Consider the following 18,787-nt stretch of genomic DNA (forward strand, 5'->3'; position numbering starts at 1 on the left):
ATAAAATGTGCACTTTATATCCTCCATTATTGTGATGTTTTCATCAAATTGCTCTTCTTTAATCATTTAATAAAGTGATGGGGTAAACATCTTGAGCTTAAAACATCTTGCCCTGCATTTTATAAGATATTAACTGTGATGTATGTGTTGTTATTGTCAGAGGTTAAGGCCTTTATTCTTAAGAGCTTATAATGACAGTGGATGAAATTTGACATAGTGCAGCACAGGTTTTTGTGTCTATGCAACACACACACACACACACATACACACAAATCCAACAGAGACAAAATGGCAGATGGCTACGGTGAGGAGAAAGGACTTTGGAGAGCTTTAGCTCTTTAATATCGTTCCTTTACTAAAAGGGGTGCGTGTATGTGTTTGCTGGCTTTATGGGCCAAATCAACTCCCCATGATGAAAACAACTTAAAGATGAAGTATGTAATTTATGAGCCCTTTGTCAGATACTTCCCTACTATGTAATATGCAAAATTCATGTCAAATATGAATATTCAGTATTCATGAAACAGGGAACGTTTGATAATGTTCCAATAACGTTAACATAATGTTAATTTAATAACGTTCTCAAACATATTTTTATGTATTGTTTATACACAGCGTTTTTTTCTGGAATGTTTTATTTGGATGTCCGTCTAATGTTTTTTTTTAAATATTAATATTTGCTACATTGTTTCAGAACTTTCAGAGAACATTTAAATAATGTTCTCATAATGTTTGCAAAATAAGATGGAACTTTCCCTTTGTTATCTCTAACAATCAAATAACCAAAAAATATGTATTCAAAATATTTGAAAAAAATCTACGTTTTAATCATCCAGAGAATGAACAATGTTCTTACCTTTTATCCCCTTACCTGTTTGCATCCCTGAATAATAGTTTCATAACTTAATGGGAACATTGTCAAAACATTCTTTGAGCATATTTTTGTTAGCTGGGCAATATCCAGAGATACTGCAGTTAGTAGACTTTATTGCCATATTGAGAAAAAAACACAAACTTCACTTTAATATAATGTTGTTTTTTTACAAAAAAAAAAAAAGTGTCTGTATGTGTTGTGTTGGTGTATTTCAAATATTTTAAGTCGCATTATCTCAATATAAAACCAACAGGCCTATTAGTCAAAAGGAAGTCTCTATCTTGATGTGTGTGTGTAAGTAAGAATGAGGCCAGCTCAGGCCATGTGCCATGCGGTTGGCAGTTGAGTTGCAAGACTGGGGGCGTTATTAGTCATTGCCTATCAGCATCTCACATCTAATAATTTCCTACCGTAGTACGAGAGCAATGATTAATCCATTCTTGTCTGCACATGACACAAGTGAACGTAGTGCCGACTGTAGCATGTCTCCCAGTGTGTGGGCGATCGTAACGAAAGTGGCACAGTATTTTGAGGACATGATGAATTCATTACTGCAGTGTGTGATCGGGTTTGAGGAGCGGATGTCCCTGCAAAGAGAGCAGGCTACAACCTCAAATGATCTACTTTGTGGAGACCTGTGGGAGGAAGTCATGATGAAAAGAACTTTTCTTTAGGGTGTAGTGATTATAAAATGCTTTATTTAAGGGAAATATAAACAGAATGTTTGTGTATTTGTAGGTGGAAGAGGAGCTGGTCTTGCCTGTCGGACGGAAGCGCTCTTCTCTGAGTGCACTTTGCTGTCTGACGGCTGCACTGATTGCCTTCACCTGCAGTTTGCTATATGCGTCAATATATATCTACCGTTACTACATCATTCCTCAGGTAACACACAACTGAGTGGCATAAACTCAAAATAATTGTTATATAATTAAATAAGCGGAAGTAAGCTTCGAGTAGTGCCAATTTTTTTTTTTATTTTTGTCTCAGCCAGAGTTTATGCATTATGTTCTGGTGTTATTAGGGGTGTTCAACTTGAAGAGGCGCTGTGCAGACCAATCGGTGTATGACATCAAAGTACCGCGAGAGCGTTTCAAAAGCATACGGATCCATCTGATCTCTAATGGCTCTTGCGTTACTTTAATGTCATACGCCAATCTGTTCACTGGCGATTCAAGTCCAACAAACCTTGGGTGTGTCCGAAATCGACCCCTATACCCTCATTCACTATTCCCTGCATTACTTCAATAATATAGTTCACTTGAGGAAGTGAATGAAAACGAGTTTGAACACTGAGTGCACCGGAAGAGCTGCCGCTTTGTGCTTACTGTTTAATAATCATTTGAAACTTAGAAAACTGACAGATCCAGTAGTAATAAAAAGATTCTGTAATGGAAACTGTGTATAAACATTAATTAAACAATGTAATAATCAATTAAAAATTAATTTATACCTGTATGATATTATGCTGCACCCACATTGGACCAGAGGTTTGAAAAATGGATGGATGATTCAGCTACGGGCGCCATCTTCAGGTCAGACGCAAGAATTTGTTCGACGCGCGACTGTCACAGTGCATTATGGGTGTTCTCTAGTTGTTGAGCATACATCGGTTGTACACTTGTTATTGCGGTGCGTTGTGGGATTGAATGAGTGCGCTCAACAACATCCACTATGATTTCGGACTCCACTACAAATGGCTATACCCTCAAATAATTCCATATTTAAAAGAGTACAGGGCGATTTCGTACACAACCTTCTGATTCGCTGCTTTAATACATCCGTATTGTGAATCATTTGAGCAAAGTACCGCGGGAGCGTTTCAAAAGCATACGGATTCGTCTGCTCTCTAATAATCACATAAAATACAGTTTGTTGCCACCTACTGGTGTAATGATGTCGATATAACCTGTAGAAAGATTACTGGAATGAACAAACTGGTATGTGGAGTAGGGCTGGGCGATATATCGAGCTATACTACGCAAGCTACGCAATATCACGTTCAATATTGATATGAATCGCCGTCGATATTGAACGCGATATTGCGTGGCTTGTCAGTGAACTACGGCTCTGTCTATTAAATGCCGCTCCATTTGAAAGCAGGTGATGGCGATTTAGCGGTAATCAGGGAACCGGCTTTACTGACGAAATGTGCGTGACAAAAGCATTCGATATATCGCCCAGCCCTAATGTGGAGTGATACATACAGCTGTTGGGGAATGTTACTTTTAAAAGTAATGCATTACAGTATTGCGTTACCCCCTAAAAAAGTAACTTATTGTGTTACATAGTTACTTTTTATGGAAAGTAATGTGTTACGTTACTTTTTCTCATCTGGGCTGGGCTGTTGTTTGTTTTAATAACAAAGAAAAAACTTCTATTTTTGGCAAATGTAAAGGCCGTTTCACACCAAAAGTGAAATGAATAAGCCTCAGGCTGAATGAAATGCAAATTAACACCTGTACAGTAGAGGGCGCAGCTCAAACGAAGAAGCCTTTCAGCTGTGCTGAAGAGTAGGACATAGGAGAAGAAGTAAATTAATAAATGTATGCTCCTATTTAGTCTAGCTAGTCTAGAATAACCATCATGTTCACACAGCGCACACAACACTTCTGCACTTAATCCTGATTTTTCTCGAAATGGGGACAGAAGAGCTGTCAGTCAATAAATTGGAAAACGGTAATTTACATTACTTGTTTGAAAAGGTAGCTCAGATATTTTGTTGTAAATTTAAAAGTAGTGCGTTACTTTACTAGTTACTTGAAAAAAGTAATCTGATTACGTAACTTGCCTTACCCTGTAAAAGTGGTGCATAGTAAAGATCAATTTATGGATTTAAGGGATCAAGATCGCAGTTAGGATAATATAAAATCTCAGTTTTTTCCTAGTCCTATTTGATAGAAATATTTATAGAAATATTATTGTTATCTTCTGATCTTGTGTTAAAAGATATAAAATAGAATTTTAAATCATGTATTTTATATGATGGCGATTCAGGTTCCGGATCAGAGTCGGTTCCACTGCCGTGTTGTGTATGAGGACTCGGTGGCTGCTCCACTGCGAGGCTCTCAAGAGCTGGAGGAGAACGTGGGGATCTACCTGAAGGAAAACTATGAGCAAATCAGCGTGCCAGTGCCCGACTTCAGCAACACAGACCCTGCTGACATCATTCATGATTTCCACAGGGTAACGCATTTGAAAACACCTCATAAATTTTCACAGTTACACATGGCTTAGTTTCCATTATGCACACTGGCATTTACAGAGCATGTTTCATTTACTGTTGTCTTTTTAGAGCTGCTTTAGAGTAGAATTGAACTCTGTTTGCATCATTGAATCATTTTACTGTTATCACTGTAAAGCTGCATTGAAACAATATGTATTGTATAAAGTGCTATAGAAATAAAGGTGATTGACGTGACTTTTATCTGAATTATGCAAATGTGTTTGGGTTTTTAGGGTCTGACGGCCTACCATGACATTGCCTTAGACAAGTGTTATGTCATTGAGCTCAATACCAGTGTAGTAATGCCACCACGTAACCTCTGGGAACTGCTCATCAACGTCAAGGTACTTGTATTGTTTGTGTATAATGGCAGTTTTGAAATGTGAATTATATCTACTTGATGATGTTGCCTTTCTATCTCTTTGTAGAAGGGGACTTACCTCCCCCAGACATACATTGTCCAGGAAGAGATGGTCGTGACTGGACGTGTTAATAATATGCATCAGCTGGGCCGCTTTATTTACCGTCTGTGTAACGGTAAAGATACGTACAGGCTCCGTCGCCGCACCTCGCGTCGCCGTAAGTTGACAATTTTTTGTCTTTTTTCTTAAGTGTTAATAGTAGGGGTGTAATGGTACATGTATTTGTCCCAAACCATCATGGTACGAAGGTCACACTTCAATCCAGAAGGGGTCGCGTGTGGTAATGCAATGCTGTTTGCTAACCACCACAACAGGAAAAAGCACAGAAGCAGAAGGACAGATGATGCATCTATGCATAGATATGTTTACGTGTAATCTCTCAATCATTGTTTCAACCACAGAAAATCATCAACAAAACAGCTTGAGAATAATATTTCACATAGCATTACATTTACCTCAGGCAAGTCACATAGTGTCAACAGCATGTTAGTTCAACTCTAGAGGGAAGTTCATTTCACTAAATATATGCACTATATAAGCTTATATGTTTATTATATTTACTTTACTTGTTAGTAATGTCTTAATGATTTAATAGTTTAGGCTCTGTTGTTAATTGTAATCTTTAATATGTGCAAGAAAGCACTCCCTGCATATAGTTTACAGCATTAGCTGAGATAAGAAAATGTTAATTATAATTGAATTAGTTCAATAAATCTTCTTTGTTAAAACTGAGGTATAAATAGGTATAAATCTTTCATCTCAATGATGAATTTGCCAGTACTGAGCTACGAGTCCAATTTGGCATTGCCAACTTACGGCATAATCTTCTTGGTGGGAGGAAACTGTGCTCCAGTGTGGCTTCACAGCTGCCATGCAAATCTGATTGACATCCAGCTTAATAGCTCATTGCAGCTGATTAGCGGAACAATTAAGTAACACCCACGGTATGGCTTCCTCTATTAAGCAATCTATTTCTCCATGGTTCCCGAAGATCCAATTCTTTTTTGTGAGAATATAATATGATAATATCTATGACAACCACAAACTTTGGGGAAACTGGGATGATTTCATGGAAGCAGGCCACCTGCGTTGGAACGGATCAAGCAATTATGATCCATTAATATTCAATTGATAGTTCCTATTGTTATATACTTCTGGAACCCATATTTTGGATTTTACGTGCTTATATAATGTATTATACAGTTCTTGTACACAGTATCCCAGCTAACAGGGAATGTCGCCATGGTTCTCTCAAAGTTATAAACATTAATAGAACGTTCGGTCAGAGTTATCTGGTCTTTAATAATGTTCTCCAAACATTAGCACATAAACATTATTTCATTTTTTTATGATATGGTCATCCAACATTTTCAAAACATTTAGAGAATATTCAAAATTAACATTCCCATAAAATTTGCAAAATGTTCCCTCAACATTTGCATAACCAAAAAAAAAAAAAAAAATGAAAAACTGGACACTAAGAACATTCAGAGACATTCAGAAAATATAGCTGCGAGCAGCAGTTATCGGGGTTCAAGTGCTTTAAGGGCTTTAAACACATGCGTAAAAGGTATTATATTTTATTTTGCAAGCATGTAACCACTTAGATCATAGATATAAAAGACCATTTATAGCCAATACAGGCAATTTACCATAGGAAATGTATGGTTTATAAAGCTTTTTAACAGTTAGCGAGGTTGAGCTAAAAACCTAGGACTAGTTCGCCAAAGTTGGTTTTTGAAATAATCTAGAGCGGCGGTCCTAGAGACAAAGTTGGTCAGAATGAGGAGTTCTACCATGTGGTACGAATGTCGCAGGGGTGCACGAAAAATCACGCAATACTCGATCCTTCGCGGTTTCACCGCTACGCGCTTGAACCCCTAATAACGTTTACATAACTTAACAGGAACATTAGCAAAATGTTCTTAGAACATATTTTTGTTAGGTGGGATACTAATCCGTACGCTAAATAAATAATAGTGTATGTCAAATATTTCTTAATTCAAGTAATTCTTAGTATTTTTTGTTTATTTACAATATTTTCATATTTTTCCCTTTAGGTATCACCAAGCGTGATGCGCAGAACTGTCACCGAATCCGCCACTTTGAGAACACGTTCGTGGTGGAGACAGTGATTTGTGAGACTCCATAGGCTGATTGTCTCATTGCCCCGCCCATTTCTGATGAGATCACATGCGTTGTTCTCGGTAGCCACACCCCTTTGAAAATTACACTCTTTACCTCTGCTCCCTCATGTCTTTAAAGGGATAGTTCACCCAGAAATGAAAATTTGTTGTTTATCTGCTTACCCCCAGCACATCCAAGATGTAGGTGTCTTTGTTTCTTCAGTAGAACACAAATGATGATTTTTAACTGCAACCGCTGCCGTCTGTCAGCCGTATAATGCAAGTCAGCAGGAACTTGGACTATAAGATGAAATTAAACACGACAGACAAATCCAAATTAAACCCTGCGACTCGTGACAACACATTGTCGCGCTCATTGAAGTATAAGCGCGAGGCATCACTGCCGTTGTCAGAGCGCGATCAGACCTCACGAATGGAGTGATGAATGCCGTTGGACATAGTTGTGTATTAGAGGTAAAAAAATATATAAATACTGTTCGGTTTCTCGCACAAACCGATCGTTTCGTGTCTTAGGACATCAATGTGTCGTCACGAGCCGCAGGGTTTAATTTGGATTTGTCTGTCGTGTTTTATTTACTCTTATAGTCCAAGTTCCCGCTGACTTGCATTATACCACTGACAGACGGCAACGGTTGGAGTTAAAAATCATCATTTGTGTTCTACTGAAGAAACAAAGACATCTACATCTTGGATGCGCTGGGGGTAAGCAGATAAACATCAAATTTTCATTTTTGGGTGAACTATCCCTTTAAATCCCATTTCGCTCTCTCTTTTTGTACTTCTCTTTAGTAATTCATTACAAATGTTCCTGTCTGAACAGTCTGCATATTTGCAATAATAAGCATTTTCAAATTGATGCATTTAAAAATGTAACAGTAGCATCTGAAGTCTTAAAATGAGAAGATTACATGGGCATTAAGCTGCACAATGCCTGCATGCTTGTACCTGCGTGTGACTGGCTGTTTGTGCTCCATCAAACTGCTCTTTGCTCTCTTATATATTTGTGTGTTTTTAGATCTATTCTGCTCAGTCATGGCTAGAGATGCATCGAAATGTTGGCCAAAATGCCATAAAATGATGAGAAAACTGGGCAAAAATGTTAACAGAAAGCATTAATCCAACATTCGGTCCTTGAACTCAGTTCAATTAATGTAGCTTAATGTGCACCGCAAAATGATTTTCTTACTTAGCATTTTTGTCTTGTTTTTTATCATAAATATCTAAGAAATCAATACATTTTCTTGAGAATATGAAGTTTTATTTTCTGAAAAAAATAATCAAGTTAATGAATAAAACAAGAAAGAATATCCATGATTGGGGTAAGAATAATAATGTTTTCCTTTTAAAATTAACTTTTTTTCTGACCCCATTAACAGATTTTTTTTTTTCTTATTTCAAACAAACTTGCTTCATTTTGATATTTTTTTCAGAAAGCAAGACTTAATATCTTAGTCATTTTGCTTCTTAAGTAAATATATCTTGATTTAGGAATGTTCAGATATTTGTTACTAGACACTAGAAACTAATTTTTGTTCAGTGTAAATGATGTAAGAGCATATGTAAATGGAAAATATGCCTCATTTACAGCTTTCTGTATACAATTGATAAGCACAACAAACTCACTGATGTCTATCAAAGCATTTTGTGGTAAAAATGACTGTACATTTTCTAGTTGTACAGTAAATTTAAAACTATCGATCGCCATCTTGGTCAAAGGCACATTATTACAACGCAAGTTTTCAAGTGCTTGCGCAGAGCCCATGAGTACTTTTCTTTCGGTGCATCGCTACTCATGGATATCCTAACTGATCCTAGTGCCAGTTAAAGCGTCTGATGAAAAATCACAGCCATCATTACATTTATTACATGTGTTTGTTTACTGCGTATCTCAATATCCAGTACTCACTGTATGCCACTTTAGTGCTTCAAAAACACGCTTACTCCGCCACTTCCTCGTTTCTTCTTTCTCTCTGCATGCTTTGAAGAGAACACGTGCATTGTTTGAGTATTTTCTTATCATATGAGTGAAGCCTTAGGCCAGATTCATGCCCTGGACTAATGTATACAATCTATGAAGCTCTTCGTGTTTATGTGTTTGTGTTGAAGTAAAAAAAAAACTGGTTTAGTTGGGTGAAGCAAACATGTAAATAAACCAATAAACCTACCCAAGTCACTGAGCATCTTTTTTGTACTTTCTGGTACAAAACATTGACAGTATAAGCTCGCACTGGGTTTTTATGTGTTCACAGTTACAAAAATTGCAGTTTGTGTTGCATAACTGCTTGTTTCATATCCTCTATAAAGATATCTCGGTCGCAAACAGCATGTAGAATACATAGTATGTAGACCATTTTGATGTGAAATCAGCAGGGAAACTTTGAACAATTGTAAGAAAGAGGAAATGAAATATGTGTGATAGCTTTCTGCTATTGTGAACCATTATTCTCGTGCACGCCTTCGAAATTATCTTGTAACTTCATGTGATCTTCTTGATCTTGTTCAAACTTCCTCTCAAAAGTTCATCTGTCATCTATTGTATGCCCATCCTTCATATTTTGGTTCAGTCAGAGGTTACAAGTAGGACTGTAAGATTGTTTAAAGAGTTAGTTCACCAAAAAATGAAATATCTGACATTAATTACTCAACCTCATGTCGTTCCACACCCGTAAGACCTTCGGTTTAATCTTCGGAACACAAATTAAGATGAAATCCGAGAAGTATCTGACCCCTTCATAGACAGAAAATGTTATATGGTAATGAGTCAGCATTTTGACTGGACTGTGTTTACAACATAAACACCGAAGGAGACTGACATGGAAGAGAGGAAACGGTTGAATAAATTTATTTTTGTTTTATTTCTGCGCACAAAATCTTAGGTTTGAACCACTGTAGTGACTATTTTAACCTATCTGGGCCTTGAAAGTGGTAATTAAATTGCAGTCTATGGAGGAGTCAGAAAGCTCTTGGATTTCATCGGAAATATCTTAATTTGTGTTCTGAAGATGAATGAAGGTCTTACAGGTGTGGAATGACATGAGGGTGAGTAATTAGTGACAGAATTTTCATTTTTGGGTGAACTAACTCTTTAAATGTGAGTCATATGTAGTGAATAATAATACTCTGAAAACTCATGAATAGTTTAATCAAAAACAAACTTTCTTTCTGTGAAACAAGAATGCAAATATAGTTAATATTAACCATTTAATATTAGCTGCTAATCTCCAAAAAATGAAAAAAAGCACCATAGAAACAGTTAATATGATGGCCTACATTTTTTAAAGTCATGTGATATATTAGTGGGAAGATCAAACTTAAATTTTAAGTTATTATTATTCACTGTTAACTGGAAAAATGAGTCAGTGAGCTTATTCTAGATTCTAGAACTTTATTCAGTTCACTTTGAGAACAAATCATTCAGTTTGATTTGTGAATTGGATCAACTGGTTTATTAAAATGAACTAGCACACAGGAAAATGATTTAACAAATTGGACTGTTTTTTGTTACTTTTTGTTCAAAATTAACAAAATGTAAAAAATGAGTCAGTATCTCAAACCTGTAGGGAATCACCTATTTAAAAAAACACAGAGAGTCTGCTGCAAAAAGAGAATGCAACAGATCTCGTAATAAAACAAGAACCAACATAAGCTTGGCTTTTCAGAGATAGCGAGAACTGCGGGATTTGAAATGTTGTAAAAGTAAAGTAAAGTTATTTTACTGAACAGATAAATTGTCATATGTAGCTCTCTAACAGAGTTCATTGTAAAGCATAATCTATTGTGAAGGATAATTTAATTATGGTTGTTGTAGAGCTGTGCTGGAATTTATTTTTAAGGAAATACTGTGTCTATTAATGGGTAAAGCTACAGTAATGTCTAGTCAGCCTGAGATCCTTTCCATCTAAACTGGAAATCTCTTAAGTAGTAAATGTTTTATAAGCAGTAGGATAGCCATATTCATCTGCACAGTCAAGCAGAGCCGAAGCACAATCAAAACAATGTTCTTCTGCAAAATACATGCAGTTTTTTTTTTTTAAACACTGCAGGGCTAATGTGTGAAAACTAAATATTACTGACAAAAAAAAAGTTCTCAGTTTCCAGCCTTTAACCATTTCCAAGCATGTAATGATTCTTTGAAGTTATTTTATAGCTGATGAAATATGCCACCAAGAGCAGAGGACCACTTCCAAACACGGCATAGTGACCAATCCTGCAGCTTTATGCATCAGCAGTGTTAGTTTACAAAATCTAAACACAGTTTACAGAACAAAAATAATGCTCAAGACTTTCACCAAATGGGTTTATTAGGATTATGTAAGATTGTTAGGTTTGTGGCAGCTATAAGACAACAAAAACACTATTTTGCATCAGTCCATCTAAGGTTAAAATTGTTTACAATATTCACTACTGCTGTTTAATTCACAGGCATATTGAAAGCTATACTGTATAGTCTAGTTTTTTGGCACAAATGGAGAAAAAGAGGAAACATGACTCAACCTGAAAATATGACACTTTCAAGTCAACTGTTGGACACATTTTGTTAGACACACTGTTAGTCAACTGTTAGACACATTTTGTTAGACACACTGTTAGTCAACTGTTGGACACATTTTGTTAGACACACTGTTAGTCAACTGTTAGACACACTGTTAGTCAACTGTTAGACAAAATTTTTTAAAAATAACTGTATACACGTAAACACAAAATCCCTGTGGTAAAGACATCAATTTTAAGACTTCTTAGATGACAAACAAAAAAACTATTCACATAATTATTACAGACATAAACAAATTTAAGAAGTTCTTTAAAATCACATATCAAATATACAACACAAGCAGAAGTGTATCATATTTAAGATCAGACATTATGGCAGGTTTTATGACATTAACCATTGAAACCGTAAGTAACTATTCCTATTATCATTATCATTAAGCAGAGTTTAAAGTTTGAGTCTGATCATCTGCATCCCCTGGTGACTTCATAGTACCTACTAAATTTAGGTGGAACCCAGACGAAATTTACATTTTTGTGGTTGTGACGGATAAGCCAACAGATGCACACAAAAGTTCCTCTAAAGTGTTTGTCGGCCCAAATATTTAGCTTTTAAGCTGAGGTTGCATTGAAACAGAATTGTCGCATCTTTTTACCACAGGAAGTGGAAAAAAGCATAGTTTCAATATGGTTCACAAGTCATCATTATAAAAATAAGTATAAAATTAAAAAACATGTTTTACCACAAAAAATATAACTTTTCTCTGTTGAAGATATTCTGAAAGCCACATATATGTTATACTGCTAAGTATGAGGCTCCACACCAGAAAAGATTAAAATTGCAGTACATTGCAAAAAGCCATAAATATAATGCAATTAAATACTATTAGGCAATATAGAATAATCACAGTATGATATTCTAACCAAACAGATCCAATAGCATATTTAAAGCACTTATTTTGAGGTATTTGGGCATCTAAATGAGATTTAAACTAAATATCCAACCAACTTTTTTAATGCAGTTTGACCCTCTCATGATGGTTTGATATATGAAATGAGTTGTGAAGTTCACACATGTGTTCTGAAAGTCTAACACAGTGATGATTAATCGCAACACTAATGTTTGACACCCACAAAGGTGTTAGATACTTTTTTAACACCCATATTTATACTTTCTATCTTACCCAAGTTCTGAGGCCACCGATTTGTTTTCTCACGAGGCCAAACTTTGCGATGGAAATAAAAACTATATGTCAGTGCTTTTGCGAGCGAACGCAAATTTTCACGGAGCAACACAATACATTTGCAAGTTTTTAGAGGGAACGCTAAAGCACTGAAATATATTTTCCCCTCAACTCCTATTTTTTCCCCATCGCCATGTCGTGTTTGGGGCTCCGAGGCTCGTGCTAGTATCTCTACTGTTTATCCTTAATATTTTCAGCTAATTAAGACCTTTCCATCGACCTGCTGAGAGAATACGTGCCAGCATCCGTTTGTCTTTTACCGTTGTCCTGCCAGAACGAGTCCAAGGAGAAATAGTAGATGAGAGGGTCCAGACAGCAGTTGACACTCGCCAGGCAGATGAGCGCTCGTATACTATTGCCGTTGTCTTCCTTCTTGATCGTCAAGAGTTGTAAAGTGAACGGTAGGAAAAATAAAATAAACACCAACAAGTTGACTGCAAAAATCAGTATCACGTTCATTTTGTTGTTCACTTTGGCCGCACCAGCGCTGGGGCGCTTCCTCAGCACGACTATGACCACGACCGTGGAGACGACATTGATCACCAAAAGTATTAATAAAAATGTCGCCTGTGCGACTGCTATGGTTTTCGAGCCCTTGGCGAGCACTTGAAACTCAAAGCACGGTGTGTAGGTACACTGTTTCAGGGCGGTGTGGAGATTCCTAATCTCCGGAATGGAAAGGATGGTGACGAGAATCCACACAGCCACGCAGCACTTGCAGGCGCACGCGGAGGTTCGCAGAGACCGGGAGCGCAGAGGGAAGACCAGGGCGACAAACCGGTCCAAGCTGATTAAAGTGATGAAGATACAGCTTGTCCTGATGTTGACCCGAAACAGCATGATGGCAGTGGTGCATGTGGCCACTCCAAACGGCCACTGGAGAGTCGCGTAAAAGTAGACGCGCAGCGGCAGGGAGAGCGCGAGGAGCAGGTCGGATGCGGCGAGGTTCACCATGAGCACGGCGCACGGTGACCTGAGCCCGTGACTGCGCAACAGGATCCACAGGGAAAACGTGTTGAGGGGCAGACCCACAGCCAGAACCAGTCCATACACGACAGCAGACGCCTGGAACCGGGCCGAATAAATAAGTCCCTCAGATATGCACGAGTTAGACGAGTTCCCATCCATGTTTCAGAGGAGATCTGCGTTCGAAATCAGAAAGATTGGGTCGAAGTCGGCCTCTTAGATTTTAATTGACCTCTGCGTGGATTTTAAAGTGGTTTTGAGGGAACCCAGCGTGCAAATGAAATGACTTAAAGAGGAAGGATGTAGATTAAGGTGAGGGGGTTTCTCCGCCCCTTCGGTTGAGCTTGTCCTATTTCTCATGGTAGGTTTGTTTTTTAAAGTAAAATTTAAGGTCTTGGCTTTTCCATTTCCACAATTCCAAATTTACAAAATGACACAGTTCATTGACTTCATTTTGACCTGAGGCATGTTGTGAGAGTGTGGTGTTGGATGTCACATGGGAACCTTCCATTATCTGTTATAGGATTTAAGTAAAATTTTAAATAGTGAAAGAATGAAGGATATTCTATATATAAGCACATTGATCAATACATTGAAGCAATAGCATCCGGTATTGTTTTCCTTGTTTCATCACTGCAATACTTAAAATTTGTAATTATTTTTAGGCTACTGTACAGTTGCAAAATATGTTTTGCAATGTTTCAAAATTAATATTCATTCATTTTGAATTATGTTTAAGGCAATACAACCATTTTTGATAGGCCTATAATCTCTTGTATGTTAAAGGAACACTCCGCATTTTTTTGAAAATAGGCTCATTTTCCAACTCCCCTAGAAATCTTTTAAAACTTGACTCTTCTGTAGTTACATCGCATAATATCATTGCGCCTGCTGCACCCATGGTACGGCAGCAAAGTTCCTTGATTATTACGCTGGAATGAGAGTATAGTTCCTATCGGCCTAGAAAATGGCAACTTTTCATTTTCTGCCGGTCTTAGTAGACAATGTAACTACAGAAGAGTCAAGTTTTAAACAGGAAAAATATCGAAATGCTTTGGTCCTTTTTTGAGCGAGATGCTAACGGTCTAATCAGATTCAATGAACTATGCTAAGCTATGCTAAAAGTGGTACCGCCAGACCCGGAGATCGGCTGAATGGATTCGAAAACGGTAAAACTCAACTGTTTAACTCTAGGGGAGTTGGAAAATGAGCTTATTTTCAAAAAAAACTGGAGTGTTCCTTTAAGTGCAGTGTTGGGGAAGTTACTTTTAAAAGTAATGCATTACAGTATTGCGTTACTCCCTATTTAAGTAACTAATTGTGTTACTTAGTTACTTTTTATGGAAAGTAAGGTGTTACGTTTCTTGTGTGTTACTTTTTCTCATCTAGGCTGGGCTGTTTGTTTGTCACGTAACTTGCGTTACTTGTAGGGCTGCACGATTAATCCAAATTAAACCACACGTGATTTGGCAAAGGCTGTGATTATTCCATGCGCAGCTTGTCAGAGCTGTACGGCTCTGTGTTCAGAAGTGATGCTTCTGAAGCCAGAGGCGCTCCTGCACAGAAATTCCAAATATGCCCTGCTGCAGAAGTAGATAACACACGTCATTCCAGGAATTCCCTATGGACGTCATACTATTGCTGTAGCTGAATAAACAGAAGATTGAAACGCTTTGATTGATTAAACATGACTAATAAACACACGACTGCCTTATTCTGTGTAAGAAGCCACAACATCTCACAGAAGGATGCTCAACTGTCGTTATGAAGTGAGTTTGGAGTAAAACATGTTATTAAATGTTGTCTTTTGTTGGACAAGATGTTAATAAATGCTTCTCATATCTGAAAAGATGTTTGACGTGTGTTGCTTTTTCAAATGCACATTATAAGCGACTCAAACTCGCAGTGCTTGCAGATGGATTAGCATTTGGATCCATACTTCATTGACACATCCTTTGCGATTTCATAATCACACTAAGCCAAATCATCTAATTGCGATTTCAATGTTATTTTTTTAATTGTAAAAATAAATCGTGCATCATAGTTACTTGTAATGTGTTACCCCCCAACACTGGTTACAGTAGGCTGGCTGCAGTTCACTTAATGCCCACCGGTGTCACTAATAACAAGTGTTTCTGAATTCTACATATAGAATTTAGATTTTTAGGATTCTGGAATTCACTGCTGCTTCAATATATATCTTTTGAGTGATTTATAACCAAGTTATTAATCAACATTTATCTTTCTAAATATTAATTTATTTGAGTGACGTCTTTAACATATGTTAAAGCATTTATTTTCCTTTTCATCTTCAAACACTATAATGATGAATATTGTCTGTACCTCTCACAGCTCACCCTGTGCCTAAATCCAGGGTCCGAGCGTCAGCATCTTGATGGATAATACTGACTATCAGTCCATGCATGGAAAATTATGAATTTTGTCTATTTTTCTTAGCCAATCAGAATCGGTTAGTTAACCTGAGGTAATGAGTAGACTCTGTTAGAGTATAATTGCTGTGGAAATGTGAATGTACGCAGAGCGGCCTACGAACACCTTGTGGGCTTCTGCTGATGAAACTGCAAACTATTCTTCAGTAAAATTTCTTCAATTTATTTATAACTCTGACTCCGGGTCTTCATTCATCATATCTGGTCTTTTGGGTCTTTAACTGTAAAATTCCCCTACATCTACTAGCTTGGTCTCCTTCCTCTAATGACGCAAAGACAAGCGGTTCTAATTTCCCGCGGAAACCCACCAGTACCAATTTTATTCGAAAACATTATTAGAGGCTTACCATTGTGAATCGGGCTAATGTAAGGAGATTGTTTTGAACACTTACTGGTACAATTCAGAAATTGATTTTGGATTTTGTTTAACCAAAAACAGTTACGGACTACAGCTTTAAGTACACATAAAATTCACCATTATCTTTAAGGCTTATGAGGATTTGTTAGAAAAATCTTCCTGCAAATTGTAAAATTTCTGTTTCACACTAAGTATAGACTTTCTACCTGCATACTCCTTTATATGTATGTACTTCCTACTGCCAAATATCAAATGATTGTTTTGGACAGCAAATATTGCAAATATAATCATAAATATATGGTTAATAAATAGTACATTAATAAATCTAACAGATGTTTCTGTGATTGTAACAGATTTTGCTGAACAGTTCAACCTTTCAACTTTAAGAGAATGAATGTTAGTGTGGTTGTGTTGTGCTCAAACAAAACCACTGGTGAAAAAAAAGAAAAGAAAAAAAAAGACATTTTTGAACTTTTGCATTGAGTGCCCGTGCGTCATCTAACATGTTACCACAGCTAAAAATAAGTGTTTTGGAGGTTTATATTGTACAGATCAGGATGATCTCTTGTAGGCACCCTGGAAACCTCAATTTTGAGAAAGGAATCTAAATGAATATGCCTCAGATGGTTCACACACATTTTAATACAAAGTCTGTTTATTGTAATAAATAACATGAGTATCAAACAGACAAAGAGAGTCGGTGACAACAGAAGTACAGATTCTGAACACTCCAGTGCTGCACGAGGAACTGTAGCTAAAGCTAAAAACTCATCATTTATAATAATACATAAGAGTCAAGCTACACTTTTATAAAAGGACCCGGCTACATTAAAGCAGCATAACATTTTAAAATTATAAAATAGATGGAAGTCATATGCTATTAATAATCAGAGCACCTTTTGTAGAAAAACAAAACACATTCAGTCAGGGATACAGCATTAAACTCGATTTGAAATAAAAAACCAACAAATGTAGTGTTTTGTCAAACTTCCCTGCTATAAAACAAGACACTCCTTATCAGTTGCATTTAACCTTTACTCTCTCATAACACATTTCTATGCACATTTCAATCAAATGCTTCTGCTTTAGAACAGGAACCTTTGACATCAACTTTACTTTATTCTGTAGGAATGTAGCGTTAAAGTTAATCATTACTTTAAACATGAACACTGTCACTGAACTCAGTTCAGTGAGCTATAAACATCGTTGGCTGACATGGAAATAATTGTAGCAGAAGGTCGTCCTCTGCTGGTGACAAGAGGAACATGAGAGCTTGGACCAAACAAATCAAGAAAATAGGTAAACATTCCTAAAACAGGTTTTCATAATCAGGTTTCAAAATATTCTCTTGGATTAAATCAGTTGAAACAGTATTTTATATTTTGCACAAGCAAAATGTAATCTACAAACAGGACCTTTGATGTATTGTGACATTTTCAGGACAAAAGGGGCACGAAATATTGACAGCTAGCGGTTAAAATGGGTACTGCAGTCCAAATTCAAAATATTGGAGAGGGTTGTTTTCCCGCCCCTCCTCCTCAGACTCGACGCTCACGAGGGGTTGCCAGATTGAGGACAATCAAATGTCTGCGATCTCAGACACAGTTTGTTTGTTTGCTGGCTTTCTTAGCTGCAGTACTCTGTTTTTTCGTCACCCGGGGTGTCGAAATACTTTTGGGTAAAGTGGTAGTGAGTGGACGGAATCACACAGACCAAAACAGCCGGAAAGCAGACATTCCGACACGGAGAGCACATTTTAAAGTAAAGTAACTGGCTGTCGTTTTTCAGAGAAACAAGTATTTGAACTTAGAATGTTTCCTAAATCTCTGCAACGTATTATGGTATTATTATGCTTTAGTATAGTGAAAAAACAAAATTATTCTTGAATGGTTATTCTCAATCTCGTCACTGTAATAGGCCTACATGTAGGCTAATTTGTAATTGTTGATTAATCTGATTAATGCTTTTTGTAATGTTTCTAAATAAAATAATTTTTTTAATTAATTAAAGGCAGTATAACATGCTTTTGATGTATAAATAAAAATAATTTCTATTTATTTTTCAAATTTTTCTGGTAATTTTAATGTTACAGTAGCGAGAATGAGACATTTGCATTACAGTAATGAGAATTGGAGGGTAAAATTAACTTAACTGTCTTGAAAATAATGTCACAATGCAAAAAAAAAAAAAAAAAAAAAAAAACTAGAGGGTACCAATATAGTTGACTTAACATAAAAATATACTTTCATTTTATTATTATTTTTGGGGTAAAATGTGACCCAGTCCAGACACCTCTTTTGTTATCAAAGAAGGTGTTTGTTAAAGGGATAGTTCACCCAAAAATGAAAATTTGATATTTATCTGCTTACCCCCAGGGCATCCAAGATGTAGGTGACTTTGTTTCTTCAGTAGAACACAAATGATGATTTTTTACTCCATCCTTTGCCGTCTGTCAGTCTTATAATGCGAGTGAATGGGAACTCAATCAATAAGAGTTTAAAAAACTTGTATAGACAAATCCGAATGAAACCTGCGGCTCGTGACGACACATTGATGTCCAAAGACATGAAACGATCGGTTTGTGCGAGAAACCGAACAGTATATAATTTTTTACC

The 18,787-nt window shown here is 36.7% G+C and overlaps 2 protein-coding genes across 2 annotated transcripts in view; one reads left to right on the forward strand and one right to left on the reverse strand.

The window, feature by feature from the left end:
- itm2ca (integral membrane protein 2Ca) overlaps nt 1–6,825 on the forward strand; it is an 8,224-nt gene extending 1,399 nt beyond the window's left edge. The window contains exons 2-6 of the mRNA XM_067364849.1: nt 1,613–1,756; nt 3,869–4,057; nt 4,331–4,441; nt 4,526–4,676; nt 6,580–6,825. Of these exons, the coding sequence (XP_067220950.1) occupies nt 1,613–1,756; nt 3,869–4,057; nt 4,331–4,441; nt 4,526–4,676; nt 6,580–6,671 (687 nt within the window). The 3' untranslated portion in view covers nt 6,672–6,825. The remainder of the gene's footprint in view (nt 1–1,612; nt 1,757–3,868; nt 4,058–4,330; nt 4,442–4,525; nt 4,677–6,579) is intronic.
- Nucleotides 6,826–10,140: 3,315 nt separating this feature from the next.
- lpar5b (lysophosphatidic acid receptor 5b) lies at nt 10,141–14,180 on the reverse strand. The gene has a single exon (XM_067365350.1). The coding sequence runs from the start codon at nt 13,524–13,526 to the stop codon at nt 12,600–12,602; it is 927 nt and encodes a 308-aa protein (XP_067221451.1). The 5' UTR covers nt 13,527–14,180; the 3' UTR covers nt 10,141–12,599.
- Nucleotides 14,181–18,787: the final 4,607 nt, after the last annotated feature.

This window comes from Chanodichthys erythropterus, chromosome 17 (assembly GCF_024489055.1).
Source record: "Chanodichthys erythropterus isolate Z2021 chromosome 17, ASM2448905v1, whole genome shotgun sequence".
Lineage (NCBI taxonomy): Eukaryota > Metazoa > Chordata > Actinopteri > Cypriniformes > Xenocyprididae > Chanodichthys > Chanodichthys erythropterus.